Source organism: Apteryx mantelli, chromosome Z, assembly GCF_036417845.1.
Source record: "Apteryx mantelli isolate bAptMan1 chromosome Z, bAptMan1.hap1, whole genome shotgun sequence".
NCBI classification, from domain to species: domain Eukaryota; kingdom Metazoa; phylum Chordata; class Aves; order Apterygiformes; family Apterygidae; genus Apteryx; species Apteryx mantelli.
The window spans coordinates 28,536,641-28,554,008 of NC_090020.1; the positions used below are offsets into that span (position 1 = coordinate 28,536,641).

General features: G+C 37.4%; 1 protein-coding gene across 1 annotated transcript in view; it reads right to left on the reverse strand.

The window, feature by feature from the left end:
- Nucleotides 1–1,041: 1,041 nt before the first annotated feature.
- PRUNE2 (prune homolog 2 with BCH domain) overlaps nucleotides 1,042–17,368 on the reverse strand; it is a 143,527-nt gene continuing 127,200 nt past the window's right edge. Inside the window, exons 15-21 of the mRNA XM_067316050.1 lie at nucleotides 13,908–14,039; nucleotides 13,674–13,760; nucleotides 10,527–10,625; nucleotides 8,359–8,394; nucleotides 7,797–7,835; nucleotides 6,205–6,252; nucleotides 1,042–4,026 (exon numbers count right to left, since the gene is read on the reverse strand). Coding sequence (XP_067172151.1) covers nucleotides 4,005–4,026; nucleotides 6,205–6,252; nucleotides 7,797–7,835; nucleotides 8,359–8,394; nucleotides 10,527–10,625; nucleotides 13,674–13,760; nucleotides 13,908–14,039 — 463 coding nt within the window. The 3' untranslated portion in view covers nucleotides 1,042–4,004. The remainder of the gene's footprint in view (nucleotides 4,027–6,204; nucleotides 6,253–7,796; nucleotides 7,836–8,358; nucleotides 8,395–10,526; nucleotides 10,626–13,673; nucleotides 13,761–13,907; nucleotides 14,040–17,368) is intronic.

Genomic DNA, 17,368 nt, shown 5'->3' on the forward strand with positions numbered 1-17,368 from the left:
TACCAGCATCTTCAGCTTCTCCTTGTATAAACAGCTGTTTCTGTTGCACCAGTGTTCACAGATACCAAAGCCATTAATCAGCACTCTGCAAATACTAGTCAAATTACTGGAAGATATAAAATGCCAGGTGGTGAGGCACACAGAAGATAAGGAAGAAAAAATATCTGAGCTCTGAATTTAATTGACTGATAGTATTAGGATGATCCACAGCTTCTCCCAACTAGTGTTACAGAAAACCTGTGAAACTTAGCCTATAAATGATCCCATAATACCACATCCCAGAGATTAACTGCCAACAAAACACTTAAATTACAATTAAATTACATTGGAAGGACCTGGAGAAGGACCATCAAAACCAAAACACACTTTAAGATTCCTAAAGCCTTCCTCCTTGTCTGTGGCAGCACCAACTAAGCCTGCTTCTAAGGCCCAGTTTAATGCCCTAGGAGCACTCTGAGTTGCTTGCAGCTGGGAGACAATTAAAAAAACATGGGTTACCCCCGTTCAGCTCCGATGTGGTACCTCACCCGCCAGTGCTGCTGGGCCAGCTGATCCCAAGTCAGCTGGCTTTACTTAAAGTACTGGCAATCTAAGCTGACCAGTTTAAGTAGAAGGGGACAGGAGTGGTGTCATGGGTACCCAGCAGGTGAGAAGGCTGAACATCCACCAGATCTGACCGACGCCTTCACCACAGTGAGAAAGGCACGTGTTAAACCATGCAGGATGGTTTCACAACCAGCCTGTTCCTGCCCCTTGGCTTTCAGTTGCAGCCCATGGGATGAGATGGAGTGACACTATCTATGCTTTTGATCCAGACATAACGGCAAAGCCACAAATTAAAGACCAACTTGCAGAGCTCCTGCTTTCTCTCAGGAACAACGTTACTAGTATCAGCAAGGCAAGGATTTCAATATAAGAAGGTGACAGGTAGGGAAGAGTGAATGGAAAGAAAAGTTAGTTATAATTACACAAAGAACTGCAAACTGAAACTTCTTCCAGGAGCCCAGAGAATAACAAAAAAAACTTGGAGCAGAAAGGAAATACTTTTAGTGGTGCGTTGCAGCTCTTTATTTCTGATTCATACATATAGATGTACATACAATGATATTAGATATCCTTGTATTGCTTAATCTATAATTCAAATTGGCATTGCTCTTTTAACAAAAAAAACAAATTGTAACTGTTAATTTATATTTGATCTGAGCACTCCGATACACAGTAGAAAAAATCTGTTTATAAAAGATTATATTTGTGCAGTTATATGTACTATATTTCTCTTCCAACAAACTGCTATTAATATTGATACATTATTGTTAGTATAATATATAATTGCCATAATATAACATTAAAAAAAACTTTTTCAAATATATCAATAAGCAAAGATAACCACGCCTTTTTCTTGCAACTATTTTTGCACCATCACATTGGTGCCCTATTTCATTTTAATGTGACATTTGGCTTAAATAAACTCCTTCCATCTCAGACTGCCACTATTAGTCTGCCCACACTAATAAAATGAATTAATGTGTAGTTTTGCTATTCAGTAATTTCACGCAATACCTGTGGAATGAATTCACCTCTGAGCTGACATCTGCCACTAAGACTACAAACCACTTACACTCCATTTAGGCCTCAATGAATGCATAAAGATTTATGCTGAACCTCTGCTTAGCGGTGAACTTCGCTTTCAGCAAACCCTTCTCTCACCTATAGTGTAAAACAAGTCAACTGTCTCATTCTAGGTGGCTTAAACTATAGGTCTACAGAAGATGTGACTTCATGCTATTAATTGCTTTTAATAGTTCAGATCTAGGTCAAGCTTAATTAGTATCTGGCAGTTAACACAAATATTAATATCTACATAAAGCATTATCTCCAGCATATTAGGTGGCAGCACTGTTATAAGGCAGACACAATCTGAGGTTCAGCTATCTGAGGAACTGTGCAAACTACCAGATCCTAATTTAGGGCATGATAAGGTTGGGTTATAGAGCTATGATGGTGAGCAGGATTAGGTCCTTCCCCTGTGAAAACTACCAGGAAATGACAGAACAGTGTAATAAAACAGGCTAACTAGGCTGACAGAGACACAATGCACTTTCAGCATAAAATAAGGACTGCAGAGGTACAGATATTTCAGTTTTGACGCTGGCAGATAAGAAAGCATTTGCCAACTTCTCATCTTTCTGACAATTTTGTCAGTCTTTGTTAGAGCAGCTGAACACACAGAGCAGCTATTGGGCACACAATGATGGATGCTTGCTCCCTTGCTTGCAGTCTCCCTTCTTGCAAACATATGATACAAATTGACAGAGATGGAAATGTGCAAACTGCAGAATGAAAATATCAATCTCTTAAAAGAAGGATAAAATTAATTTTCACTCTCAGTTTAGCTCCTACTGAAAATCAAGGTTCAACTGCCCTGCCTTTTTCTTAAAATTTACTCCCTGGAGAACTTTTGCTTGTCTTCTTTTTAATTAATAATATTGGAAGCGGGACTAGAGTTAATGAACACGTAAAAATAAGAATGAGCAAATTATCTTGAATTGTTACTTCTAAGAATTTCTTATTTACAGACAAAGCAGAGAATCCACAGATGTAATTCTAGGGTATACGAGAATCTCTTGAACCTAAGAATAATATTCCAGACAGTGCATAATACTGTTAGTTCCATTAGGACATCCCAAAAGGAAGGTGGGTCAGCAGGTTTGGGATTGTGTGCATGCGTTTGTGTGATAAGGGAAGAGAAAGGTTTATCCCCAGTTCTTGACTCTTCTCTTCTTAAAGGAGATGAGCAGAATTAATTTGAGTATTATTTTGCACTCCTTTGCAAAAGAATGGTCTGAGACATTGCAGATACTTTCCATTTGAGAATCAGGACTTATTAGTGTCTTCTGCACCAGCATGCAGGACAGCAGCAAAGAAGAAATGTTGTTTGTTTTTTTTTTTCTCTTGTTTATACTGGTGTGTACCATGATACAGACAAGAAAATGTATTTTAACACTTATTTTCTGTTATTAAACATATTCTGAATAATACTTTGACATCTATCCCTAACAAATTATTGTGACACCCAACTGTAGATTTATATATTTAACCTTCAGTTGTTAGCAGAAAGTACTAATTATTTGTTCCACATTCATAGCATTATTAGCCTTTATTATTTGAGTTAGGATGCCATTTGAAGACTTGTAACTTAAAAAAAAATAAGTTCTGGAAAAACAGGGTTAGAAAACCAACAATAAGAAAACAATGTTCCAAGGCTTTCAAAATATATGATAAACGTTTACAGGATTAGCTACTTTTTAACAAGCTATCCCTAAAAAAAACCCAACTAAATTAAATAATTAAAATAAAATTAATTTCAGTTAGTCATTTGTCATCTGGGAAGTCTCTTTTATGACTAATTTTAAAACATATTAGGCTTGTCTGTGGCCAAACTAAAAAGTCAGTAGGGTTAAGTGAACATGGAGACTTTTCAGACAGCAAGAAACAGACACATTCAAAAAAAAAAAAATTCCTGCATCATTTCTCAAATTCTTTTAAAATAATGAAGTTGCAGCTGCTTTGTGAAACAAACTAGGCTAATATTTATTGTAATAATAACTATCCTGCTTTGTTATGCATAAACATTAATATGCTGAAGGCAAAACTGAAACACAACTACATCCTCACTGACTCATTCACGAGGCACATTGTTGGTAAAATTGTATAATAATTTTAAACAGAAATTGCACACACTTATATAAACCAATGCTAGATGATAGAGTTCTCCTAATCCAAACTGTATTTCTGAAAACAATATACATAGCTAAGTCCAAATTTCTGCTGTTTCCATGGCAACAGGATTGGCCCTTTTGATTTCTTGGATTGCTGAATGGCACTGAAGAACTGTAAAACAAATAAAATGAACCAAACTGCCTATTGTACACCATGGCCATGGGCATCTGGGTGATGAAAGTCCAAGCAAACCCTCTTCTTCAAATGCCTGCAAGCGGTACTTTTTATTTCAGTCTCATGTCAATGCTACATATAAAAAAAAAAGAAAAAAAAAGAAAAAAGAAATCAGTGCTATGAAACACATTGCTACTAATTTTCCCAAATTTCAGTGTGTGCAAAGTATTAAGCATCCTCACATCTCATTTACTTTATTTATGTATTTATTACTTGTATATTTATACACATGTAAATTATTACTATTTACTTGTGTAAATAATTTACACAGATCCTATCTATCTAATTTATATGGAAAATTCAGACTTTAACAGGACCTGTTACTGTTTTCTTAAAATCAATAGTTATGTTCCCAGCAACTCCAGTACGAGTAGAATTAGACACCAGATGTGGAAATGAGTAAGATATGGATGCCTCTAAAAATGTTTCTAGGACTATGGTTTTGGCATTTAGTGCAAAGAACATATCCAATTCTTTAGAATAAGAAATTGTCATCATAAACACTGCATCAAAATACAATTTTCCTTCATAGAATACATACCTACAGGAATATTTATGACCTGTGAAGGTCACTATCAGTTACAGAACATGCAGAATTCTTTATTGTGGATTATTTCATAACAAAAATTTTCAAAAAGTCATCAGGTAGTACAAGAAATTCTAGTAAACGAGAGAGCATGACAATAAACAAAAACCTTTGGAATGGACATAAAAAAGAAAACAGAAGGAAACTAAGAGCTGGTAAGACTCCAGAGAGGTTCCAGCAGAAAGCATACAGAACAAGTCTGTGTAAAAATGCTGTCATCATTGTAGTGGCATTTACAAGGGAAATCCTGTTTCCTGAGAAAAAGACACCAGAAATGAATGATATGACCACAGGAAAATTGTTGCCGCCTCTAAAGACAGACACACTATTTTGCAGAAAAAAATAACAGGAATTAACATTAATTCAGCCCCAATCCTTACTTATTTAAGCTAAATACAAGTTCTCTTTTCATATTACTTTTTGCTGCTCAGCTTCTTTTTTGTAAAAAACAGAAAAATTGTTGATGCCACAAAAGGTCAAAAAAGTAGTCTTTAATATGTTATTTAACTGCTGCTGCCATATTTAAAAAAATAGTTTTCACATTGACTAATTATAGAATAGACTGTGTCTGCAAAAAAAAAAAAAAAAAGGATACTCAGTGGTTTTATGTCAACTGGTCTAAGAGTAGAAATCAGGAATTTAATTTCTGGTTCTGACATATTTATGATTTTTAACACTGGGACACTTTATTAGAGTATAACTTTATTTGAAAAAATGACAAAAAAGCTCCATTTTATTCATTATAGCTCATTTATGCTCATGTAAGTGACAGAACCTTTTACTGAAGAGTCAGGTTTGCTACACTATTTCCTGAGCAGCCTGCCAGCATGATATGCCAGTGTATTTTGAGATCCCAGTGAGACAGGTGGGGACAGCAAAGCCTCCCATCACTCCTCCCCGGTCCACAATGGTCAGCAATACACCCGCTGCTGCACCTGCTGCTCCTCCTGACATGCTGTTGGAGCAGTGAGCTGCTAATGCTCGTGTGGGTATGTCACACACGTGCTACAAACACCCCTGTGGAGGCACAGTAAGGGCAGTGCAAGGGTCTCCATTCGCCCGCCTGGGTTATGGCATCAGAAGGAGGAACCGTGTGCCACAGGACTGGCACGTTCCCATTTCCAAGGGAACCAGTCTAGCTTTGAAAGGGAGCGACAGAAAGACACCAGAGGTTTAGTTGGGGAAATAAGTGTGAAAGAAGCTGAGAGGCACAAAAAGCAAAGAGGAGGAAGGCACTGAGAGCACGACCGGGCACTAAAAGGGAAGATTTTTGCATTGACAGTTTGCTTAAGCTAATCTCAGAATTAGAACGCCAAGTTTACCACCTTTAATGCAGCATAATACAGGTGATCAACCTGATCATGTTGTACTTTTTCTCTCCATCTTTCAAACAACTTAACCTGAATATCCTTCAGGCTAAGAATTGTATCCATCTCTGCTTGACAAGGGTCTTTAACTTTAAACACTTCTGCAATGCAAATATAATAAACTTTAACTTCAGCACTTTTTCTGCTTGCAAATATTGAAGCAAGTTCCTGAGGGGGGGAAAAAAAAAGTGTGTAGGTCTCCAGAAGGCTCATGGAGTCTAACCAGCCTCAGTTCCTAACTGCATGGTTGTGGAATAATGTTAAAATGTAATGATATTATCAGGCATAAATTCTTACTCCTGCTCCATTGAAGTCATTTCTGGATCATTTGAGAGGCAGCCAGTTCTGGGTGCAAGGAAAAAAGAGGTAGTAGTAAACATTTCTTCTGTGTTTCTTTCTTTTTTTAGATATGAAATCAAATTTGGGGAATGTAATAACTAACTGCAGTGAGTATCTGTGACTGCACAAACACACAAACATTATTGAAAGGAATGTAACAAGCTTAGTGCCTGCAACGTGGATTAATTTGAGTAATACTAGTTTATAATTATTTCCATCAGTTGAGGATGGGGAATGCACTACAGTGACATCATACATTTAACAATAACAATAATCAGCAATGCTGCATGTGAATATTTAGTTCCTCTCTCACTTCTACGCTGTAGCCTGCATCCTTTTAAATAACAGGGGTAACAAGAAAGCAGCTTTCTTTCACAGTTTTCATTGTCATATATCCTAATGTATTTGAAAATATTTGAATAGAAGTGATACAAGTTGCACTTCATGGGCTGTTGGGTTTTTTCCTTCCTTTTGGTTAATAAAATATTCAGGTGGTATCAGATAATTGCTTATATGGATTTTTGCTTCTTAGGCAATTAAGTGCTAGAATCAAGAAGCAGCAGCAAGTGTTTGGGGTATTTCTCTGTGGCATTTCTCTCTGGTTATTTTGAAAGCCAAGCTCAGGAGAACTGGAGGGAAATGTGTACCACAAAAGTGGAGACATGAGGAAAAAAAAAAGAAAAGAGAGAGAGAAAGAAGGAGCTGTAAGGTAGAAATTCTGAAATGCACAAGTTAAAGGTAGGAAACTGAAAAGAAACTTCAAAACCAGAATCTTAGGTTACAAAAAATCCCAGGGAAAGTGTCATATGAGAAGCCACCGACACAGCTCCCTGCTCTGGAATCTGGTGCACAACACACACATGAAGAAAGAGCCCTGGGTAAATTCTTCCCAAGCTCAGCTTAGCAAGTGAAGGATTGCGTCCTTCCAATTAAGGATATCCATGGTACTTTATCACATTCTGCCTCAGCATGTCAAAGTCAGAGTACAGACTTCAGGGTTTAAAATATGTGAACATCAGCTGAGACACTGATTTATTAATTGAACTTAGACAACGCAGTATTATCATGTATTAAGCCATCAACCCATTCAATGAACGGGTGGAAAGACAGGGCCACGTTAACTGAGCATGAGATAGAATAGCCATCCTTAGCTTAGTAAATTGTTGTAAAACGTCAGTTTTAAAAAGAACTGCCTCATAAAAAATATATGAATCATCTGACATAATGGACAAAGGAGAGAAAATGTTTAATGAACCACTTTAACTGAGTAAAAAAGCGACTTCAGTCCTCTGACTGTAAAAATATTGACCAAAAATAGCAAAAATATTTTTAATAGTCTAAGAATATGATCATTCCTTACTGAGACCCAACTGTAAGAAGGCAGGCTCCATTTAGTGAGAAGGGAAGTCAATTCACAAATGTGGCAACTCACACAGTAACTGAAACTATGAGCTGACTGCTATATCAAACATGTCATATACCACTGCATTCAATCCATTCCTGTGAACCAAGCAAATACAATGCCAGCATCTAGCTGAAAACTGTCTTACTTAGCTGTTTCTGAAGCTTCCCTCAGCTCTTCATCCAGTCTGCGTGAGTAAAAGTTATTGATATAAAGAAACAAAGAAGCAAGCAGAGCATAAGAGAAAAGCAGAGCAATAGCAGAGCAAAGAACAAATACTGTACATGCTCTAAAATAGGCACCCACTATTATGCACTGACCCTAAAGCTCTTCAGTTCAATATAAAAGCATTTACTCTTGTTCTCAACCCACCTTTAATTTGTAACTCCTTATTTAGCTCACTTGGAGGCAGAAACATAAAAGCAGCAGGGATCTGAGGCATGCTCAGTGGACAGAGCTGAAAGCATTCAGTTGATCCATCAGATAGAATTAAATTAGCTGCAGCCTGGGCCAAGTCAAGGGCATTTACAGCTTAGTTAGTTTTACTTGCAAAGGAGGCTGATCTCAACAGCTTGAAGGGGAAAGTAAGACTGCAAACTATTGCAAGGCCTCTCTCATTCAGCTGTTGAGGTCACCTTCAGGTGGAAGGCTGTATTCACACAGTTTTACTGCATTATGAGCAGTAGCACAGGTTAGAAAGCAAGTTTTACCTCATTCTTCTCTTAAAATACTTCTCTTCATCATACCTTACAAGGTAAGAGTGGGTGAAAGAAAAAAAAAAAAGATGTACAAGTTTGTACGATACAATAGGCACACTGTATCTCACCTCAGTAAAAGCTACCAACCAACCACAAAAAAACCCCAAATCGTGGCATAAACATATGTCCTTTCTATAGGTGGAATTCCTTGTGACCATAGTGGTATTTTTGTTCTTGCCAGTGGAGCAAATACAATGCTGAAAGCTGCATTTTATTTTGCTACAAGAATCTTTCTCAATTTGAAACAGAAATAAAATTACCAGCTGGAACACATCTCTGCTCTGACATCTGCTCTTTTCCTTTGTGACACTGGAATATCCACTCACAGTGCCTTGAATGCGGACATCCACTAAATCTTCATACCATGACATCTTGAAAATGCTTGCCACCAATGGGCACATTAGTTACCTTTTCATTTTTTTCTTCAGTGCAATCAAGATCTGTCATCTGGCAGCTGAGGAGAAGAAGTAAGCAGGTCCCTAAAATTTCTTAAGCTCTAAGTCCTAAAGTTTCTTTGGTGGTGGGAGCCTTTCACCTTTGGTCTGAGAGTTGAATGGACTTTCCAAGGAGTTTTGGTGTACAGGGAAGAAAAGACATCATAGTGTAACAATAAAACAAAGCAAGAAGTAGAAAGAGTAGAAAGCACTAAAGTATCAGGTTAAGGTCTTTATCAAAGGCTTCTATAAGAAACTACAATGTTTCAGGAATCAGAAGAGGAAGGGAGAAAGAAAGGGTAAAAGAATTTTAGGGATGTTAAAACATTCTGGACATCTTTTTTATCAGGTGGTATCTCTCATACCACCTCTTACTCTAAATTCTTTGCAATCACTCTACCTATAAAGTAATTACAAAAGCAAATAAACTTGAGTGAAACTCCCTGTGACATCCCATTTCAAGATGGCAGTTTACTAATTTCACAAGTACTGCTGCAGAACTGAGCTTCCCACTTGCTCTCTGGAATTACAGTACAAGAGGACATAATGTCAAAGCAACCACCAGTCTGATGAAGGAAATTGTGCTGTTTTCATAACTACTATGGGACAGTTATGAAAAGTCCTGCCTGGATTGAAGACATCTGTGGCAGCTTCAAAAAAAGTGTTCTTCATACCTAGTCACTGATAAACTGTAAGGAAAAGATAATCAGATACTTCCCTATTTACTCATCAAAACAGTTCCTTGGACAGAATCTTTGCATTAATTCAAAATTTAGTACACTTGACACACAGAAGTAAAAAATAATATATTCCTTGACAGCATATCTTTGTAATAATGACCTATAATGACCCACTGTGATTGATTTCCAATGTTTTAAGCTTGGTGCATCGTTTCAGTTTGTTGTTTTCCAGTCTGAAAAAAAGCCAGTTTAGGTGATCAACTTCAGATCAACTTCTTGTTACAATTTCTTTAACGGATATCTTTCCTTTAGAAATATTTGTATTTAGAAAGCCTTTACACACGAAAGGCAAGAACTGAGACATTTCCATCCTGGTTATGGGTTAAATCATGACAAATCAATGAGAAAATGAACAGTGAACCTATGGACTTTCAGTGGATTTCTACTGAATCTTTTGAATTATTGTTTCAGTTCAAAGCTCTGTATGACTAAAACCTAAAAGCACAGTAGGACCTAATGGTAAAAGTTATGGAAAAATATGGTATAAGGGATACCTGTGGAAGGTTTAAGGTTTCCTCTTTTCCTTCGGGGTTACAAGGAGTGAGTGAACAGTCCATTCCAAATCTGATTATATAGTCATAAGTGTGATGAAGGGACTTTGAGCCTGAAAGCTTGTCTTCACTTTTACCAACTGCATCATTAGGTCCAGTACAAAACCTTCCTTTTCCTATAAACTTTGGTTCCCTTAGGATTACATATTTTTTCTGGTTTGTTTTTCAATGATAGAATGTTTTACTGCTTCAGGGTTTGAGAGCAGAATTTTTGTGAAACAAAATTTAAGTATTTGTAAGAAAATCATGTATAAGTTTTTAAATTTTCTTCAGCCTCTCAAACACTACTATGCCTAAATAGGACTTGGAAAGTAAAACCTGGTTATGCTTCTGGCTAGTAGACAGCCTGACTAGTTAGTGGAAATACTTTTCATTAGCACCAGTACATCACTTACTTGACAATACTCTCTGGTATGTGTACATATTCCATTGGAATCATCTCACGGAGTTCTGCTAATGTGCTGACATACTGTATCTTACTGCTGAACTTAGAGCTGAAACACAGAAACAGCATATGTAAATTGAGTTTCCTCCACAAAATCTCCCATGATTGGAAAAAATAAACAAAGACATTTAGTTGTAATCTAAGCATTTGCCTATTCATATTCCAGTTATATATAACTATATAAGAGTTATATAGTTCCGATGATCATTAACATATCTGTGTTCTAGTGAGGCTGGAATCAGGTCTAGACCTTTTGCTGTTCTTTGGCCAGGTGGCATCACAATATTTAGGACAGCATTATAAATTGTAATGCCTACATATTAGGCAATGCAATTAGTTTTACAGTTTGAAGAAGATGTATTAAAATTCTAAAAAGAACCAAATCCCCTGCAGCATACTTACACCAAAAAAAAAAGATGGGAAGCATTCACTTCAGCTGACCATGATGAATTAGCATTTAGATTTGACTATGACTCCCAACCAAACAGAATACAGCTGAACTTCCACTTTTATTTGGATGCGTACAGATCTGACTGGGTATGTGCATATTTATTCTTAGTGTAGGGCCTTATTATGAGGAAATATTTTCCTTGCTTAGTTCAATCTGTGCTATATGATCATTTATTACGTTTGAGAAATGATCATACAGAAAAACCTAAACCGTTCAGAAAATACATTTTAAAAAATCAAGACTATTCATTTACTTAATCTGATTTATTGATATGTAACAGTCAATGAGGAATGTATCTTTTTCATTTGACTCAAACCAATTTTCCAAATCCAGGTCTGATCATATTTAGACAGTCTTTGAACATCAGTAACAGTGATGAATGCATATTGAGAATGAATGTTCTTAAGTCTAGGCCATGAAAAACAGAACATATTGTTCCTATTTACCACTGATTCAGGGGTATGATCAGACAACAAAAAGCATCTAAAATAGCTCTTATCTAAAAGTTACTACCTCTTGCCTTACCACATTTATCTTCTTTATCAAATAAAGTAAGACAACTAAAACAGGAATCCATCAAGGTATTGTAAATAGTTGTTTGAGTTCATTAATTTTACTTTGCATTTCTAACAGATGAGCATCATTGGAGCACACAGTTGCCACATGCTAATCTCAGGTTTTAAGATGCATGAATCACTCATAATTGTCTGATCAAAGCCATGATAACTTATAGATAATTCTTAGCATTTTATTAGAAATGTTAATCACAGCCTAGATCATCTGATCTGCCAGCTGAAGCAACTTGGCAAGCAGCAGCCTGACCTGGAAACATCTAACAACTGAAAAAAAACACAAAAAATAAAATTGTTTAAAGGTTGTTTTTCCACTTGGGGTTTCTCCTGGGTCCACTAATTCCACCACAGTGACTGATTTCTACCTAACTGCTTCATGTGGAAGTCTGTGTATTGGCATCCCAAATATGTGCCTAAAATAAGAAGTCGTTCTTTCTTTCTGATATTAGGCAAGGCATGCTGCCACTTGTATTGAACGTTCTACTGCTTCAGTATTTCCATCAAATGCTGAAAATCTTTCACAGACACTTGTTTTATTAAAAATCTAATTTCCTGCCTAACACAGCTAAAATGATCTCTGCTGTGAATAACTGATCCATAAATGATATCTAGGACCTGAATCCAGCCTTTTTTTTTCTATCTTTGCAACCAATCTTTTTTTTTTTTTTTTGCCTTCCTGGGCTTTTTATTCAGTTTTCTCATACAGCTCTTCTGTCCTCAGTGAGGGTTCAAATACCTCCCACCCTCAACTCTTCTTCAGCCTAAGTCACACTGGCCACATGTACTGCCCATCTTTTTACAGCTCCCATTTGTACTTTTTTTTTTTTTTTTTAAACTTCCGACAGGGACTCAATCTACTTCTCGGCTGAAAGGAAATTTTTAATTGGTCCTATTGTCTCAAGTTTTGTACTGTTCATTCTCCTCACCGAACTCGGTTTATAATACTTCTTCCCCAGTTTGGCAATGCAATGCCTGTGGTCACTGCTATTCAGTATGGCCATCTAGAATAAATGATTCATGAACTGATACAGGTGTTGAATCTTTGATTTTATTTTAATTTTACTGCCCACCTTTTCTCTTGGAGGAAACAGGGTGCCACCAGAATTCTCTCAGACACCAAAGGCAACTGAATCAATCTCCCATGACTACTATTGCTAATTTTAACTACGGCAACCCTGTTATAATATTTTTCTTAGTTCTCCCTTTCTGCTTGGTATTAAGTCACTGTATCAGAAAGAGTAAGCTTGTTATGATATTCTGCCTGTCACACTTTGGCAGTGATGGGAGAACTCACTTGTTTTCCCATGCCCAGATTCCCCTGCCAGGACAGAGCACTCTACGACTGACACCTTCAGCATTCTCGTCTGTAGTCTGGTGGCAGATTTCTCTGCGGTCTGTCATGATGCACATTATTCTCTGTGTAACCTGTGTAGATGGGATGCATCTTCTCTTGCTTGAAGCAACTCTTTTTCACACCTGTCAGTCTACTCTCTCTGATTGCAGGATTCCAATTGCATACTTGTCCATCTTCTTCAATAATCTGCAAGTTCTTCAGTGTCTAAAACATTTCATTGCTTTTTTACTGATCAAAGAATTATTTTTGGTGGCAGAAAAATTTTTCTGGAAGCTGGCCTCCTACGCCTTCAAACAGCTCAGGGTGCTGGAAGTCTTGGCTAAGCAGCATTTTTATTTTTATTTTTTAACCAGAATTGTAGCTTACTCTTGTCCTGTAGCCACAATTTTTTTAATAAGGTGATTTGTCCAGACTCCCTTCCCACATGCATCTTAGTTGAGCTCAGAATAAACAAAGACAATTTTAAAGGAATAAATTTCCAGTTCTGCATGCACATATGGGCATACGATATCATGCTTGCAATGTAGGCACTGTTTACTCCCTTTATTCACCATTCAACTTTTTTTCCAATCAGGAGAGCGGAAGTCAACTTCAGCTGTCAAAATTCCAACATGAAATGTAAAATGAGTACCTTGCAGCGGGACATCAACAGCCATGTTTGATTATTTAGGAGCTTCAGTATCTTTAGGGACAAAGAAAATAACAATATTCACTGCATACCTTATAAAAGGTCGTGTCACAGCCAGAATTGTCCTGATAAACCATGATGGATGGACAATTATAAATGATTTCAAGTTCTTCCTTAATCTAAGTAAAAAAGAAACACATTTCATTAAAGAAAATACAAAACATGCAGAAAGATCATATACAGTGAACACTGTCATACAGGGGAGCAACAGAAGTTGACAGAGTTTAAAATAATGGCTGTGGATCAGAAAGGAAAATACTGCTCACCGCCGATCAATCATTTGGTAACATTTCTTCATCCAACCAAGTCCTGGCATCCTCCTTCTTGGCGTTGCTCCATTCAAGTAGACAATCATATAGTCTTCGGCTACCATCAGTTCTAAGGTACTTATTACATATCTGAAAAAAGAACAGAAGTAAGTGAGCACATTTTTTACATTATCCATTTAAGCCTAATCAAGACCAGTCCACTAGGCATACATCAATGCAGACCAAGGAATCTACAACAAGGCAATGCTTTCTTTTCGTTTAAACTGAAAGCAGACATTTACAACTGTTCCCCATGCTTCCCATAGAATTATAACTAGCAAACCATAATCTTATCTTCAGAGAATGTGGCTTCCTTCCACAGATACAGTTTCATAATAAGTCTTCCAACCTCACAGGTGGCTTTTTCCCATTATAATCACATTAAATCAAAAAATTTTACAAGGGAAAGCATGACAGGACCATGTGAAGCTCCCAGAACTTCTGAGATATAACCACTGAGAAAATTCTCATCAGTATTAATCATTATGTTTGTTCAAAGCAAAAACAGTAAGGGTCTGAAAAAGAAATGTCTATAATTCTTGTGATCCTCAGATCACCGTTACTGAGTCTGTGACTGCCAACTACAAACCTTTTGAATCTCAAAGCTAATAGAAGCTATCCATCAGTCTGCCTTCTGAGGGAATGCCAACTCCATGGCATCACTTCATTTTGTGAGCACAACCTCCAAACACTCATCAAATTCCTCAGCTCTACAATGAGTATTCAGACAGACCAGCATTCCCAGGGCAACATCCATGTCACCTAGGAGAGCAGGGTGTTCAGTCAAATGAAAGGGTAGCTTTAAATTTCCGTTTGGGACTATATAAGCAGATGCTCTGTCCAGTTTCACTAGTCCCCACCTAACTGGGGAGGAATTTATCATAACAACATGCAAATTGCTCTCTCCCTGTCCAGCCCCAAAACTGCAGTGAAACATCACTGAGTTTCACCTCAGAAAACTGAATGCTTGAGAGTTCTCATTACAAAAGGCAGCTCTAACCCTGCACAAAATAGCCCCTTGCACAGGTGTATGCAAATAACTCAGGATCTAATCTGACCCTTAAATTCGTCAAAACGCAGTTTCTTTAAAACAAGAGTAGGAAACCAAATTCCCAACACAGGGAATGTTATTTTAAACAGACAGAAAGTAGGTAGCAACTAATTGAGTAGTTCCATTTGATGAATTCCTTCTGAATCACTACTCACTCAATGCTTTTCACTACTCTCCTTCTCACCTTCCACTTACACGTTGCCTACTTTTGCCCCACATTTGTGGGATGGATACTCCTGTCCATCAGTGAGATATGGAAGTGTGGGCTTGTACAGCCAAGATGCTGGCTGCTCCACAGGAAATGAAGCCAGCAGCAATGGGCAGCAGGTCCTGCATTTGCTGGGTTCAATCTGGAGTCACTGCACAGTCTAGATCTCTCTGCAGGTGCAGAGGGATGGCAAGCTCTCTTGCAAACCCTACCTATTTCATGCTAGCAAGTTCTTTATTTGAGAAATAATTTTATTATTTGAGATGTTAAGAATTTTTCTCATTGATTAGAATAATTCACTTAATCTGAAAGCAAAAACACTGTTTTTGAATTTCAAAGTGTAGTATTTCTGAGTTGTGATTCTTTAAGAAACTTTTAATTTCTAGACTGTATCAGGTAATCACAAATGACACAGCAGAATTTTCTGTGTGAACCTGCAGCATCCAAAAGAAGTGCTTTAGAAGATGCTGTCTCAGAGACTGAGTTTTGGCTCACTTAAAGACAATTTTACAGGATTAGTCAAAGTAACAGATAGGAACAAGGTACCTAGAATGTGAAGGGAATCCAGAGGGCAATGAAACTGCAGAATACACGAACAATTGAGGACAGTCGTTAATTACAAACTAGAGGGGACTTGTACATTGCAGTTGCAGGACTATCTAAGGGAAACAACCTATACAAAAAATGGGAAGAGATTTAATGATTTGCAAGTCTCCATACTCCTATATGACTTAATAGTAAAGAGCTCACATACATTAAAATATATGTATCAGTTATTGGCTATGTTGTAAATTAACAAGCTCCCTCTATTTCAAAGCAATTAATAGGCTTACACATAAAAGAAAGGAACAATCTGACATTTTCTTTTCTGGTTCTTGTTGTGCAAGAGAGAATTATGAATCTCTAAGTCTCAAAATAAGCTGAAGGTGCACAGCCAAAGTAAACTCTCTGTTACATCACCCCAACAGAGACAGTGGGATGTAAAATATACTTTGACAATATCCTTTAGGGAAGCGGAAAAGCCTCTTAAAGCTTGAAAAGGCTTCCTCTGTGAAGTCCATTTACCTGCAATGCTATCTTTCAAAAGGGGTCTTCAGTGAAGTCAAAGAATAACTGTTTAATGTCAGTCACAGTTATTGGGAGATTTGTTTTCTAGTTAGCAGGTTAAAACTACTGTAGGAATTCTTCCCTTCTAAATCACTGGCCATTGTGTAAATCTGGTACTGTAGATGACATGGGGGATTTAGAGACCTCTTTACCAAACAAATGCTAGCAGTTGGTCTGACCTGGAACAGAATGTTTTTCACACGTAGATACAACGTTGAGGGCTTTGGCTACCTCCACACACATCTTTATGGGCTGGAACTTTGTGGGGCCTGGACCTGTGCTCTTCCAGCGAGGTCTGGCACCTTGTAAGCAGCAAATGGTGAAGGCCTCCAGTAGCTTTGAGACTGACTTATTGGGTTTTAGCATATACAGCCCTGGAATGATTGATTTTTCAACAGCTGTAATTGGAACTAGCTTCAGGCTGTTCAGGGGAGTTGCTGCCTTCACAATTTTTGGCTGCTGAGCTAGGTTGCTATCAGGAGTAATTTTGCTTGTTAAAAGCTGTGATAAATTTGGGTTTACTTGGCAAAATTTGTGTCCAGCCCAACAGGTCTCTGCCATTTTTAGTAACTGATTTGGGAGCAGCTGAAGTCAAGAAAAGTACTTTGAACTGTTTGTATCAGCAATTGTCATTTATCCTGTATTTTTAAAACAAGTGTCAGCAAATGCCCTGTAATTCCTAGAACAACGATGGCATATATTCAAAATATAATACACAGTGATAAATCACAGTAATATATAACACACAATGACAGTGAAAAACAATCTGGTGATCTAGGTTCCTGCTGACTGTTCTCAGCAAGTGCTGGAAATCACTGGTGAAACAGTGCAGTCATTGTAGGTCCAAGAAGGTGCATATACTATATCTCTTGTCATGTAGGGAATTATTATAATCAGATTTGGTCCTGACAAATACACCTTAATTTTGGGGGGCAAGCAGGTAAAGAATTCCTAAATAATACTCCACTGAGCAGTTTACCTAAAATTGCTAGTTTGCTTGTCATTCAGATCACTCCCCTTCTAATGACCCAAATTACCTCTTAATTAAAGACA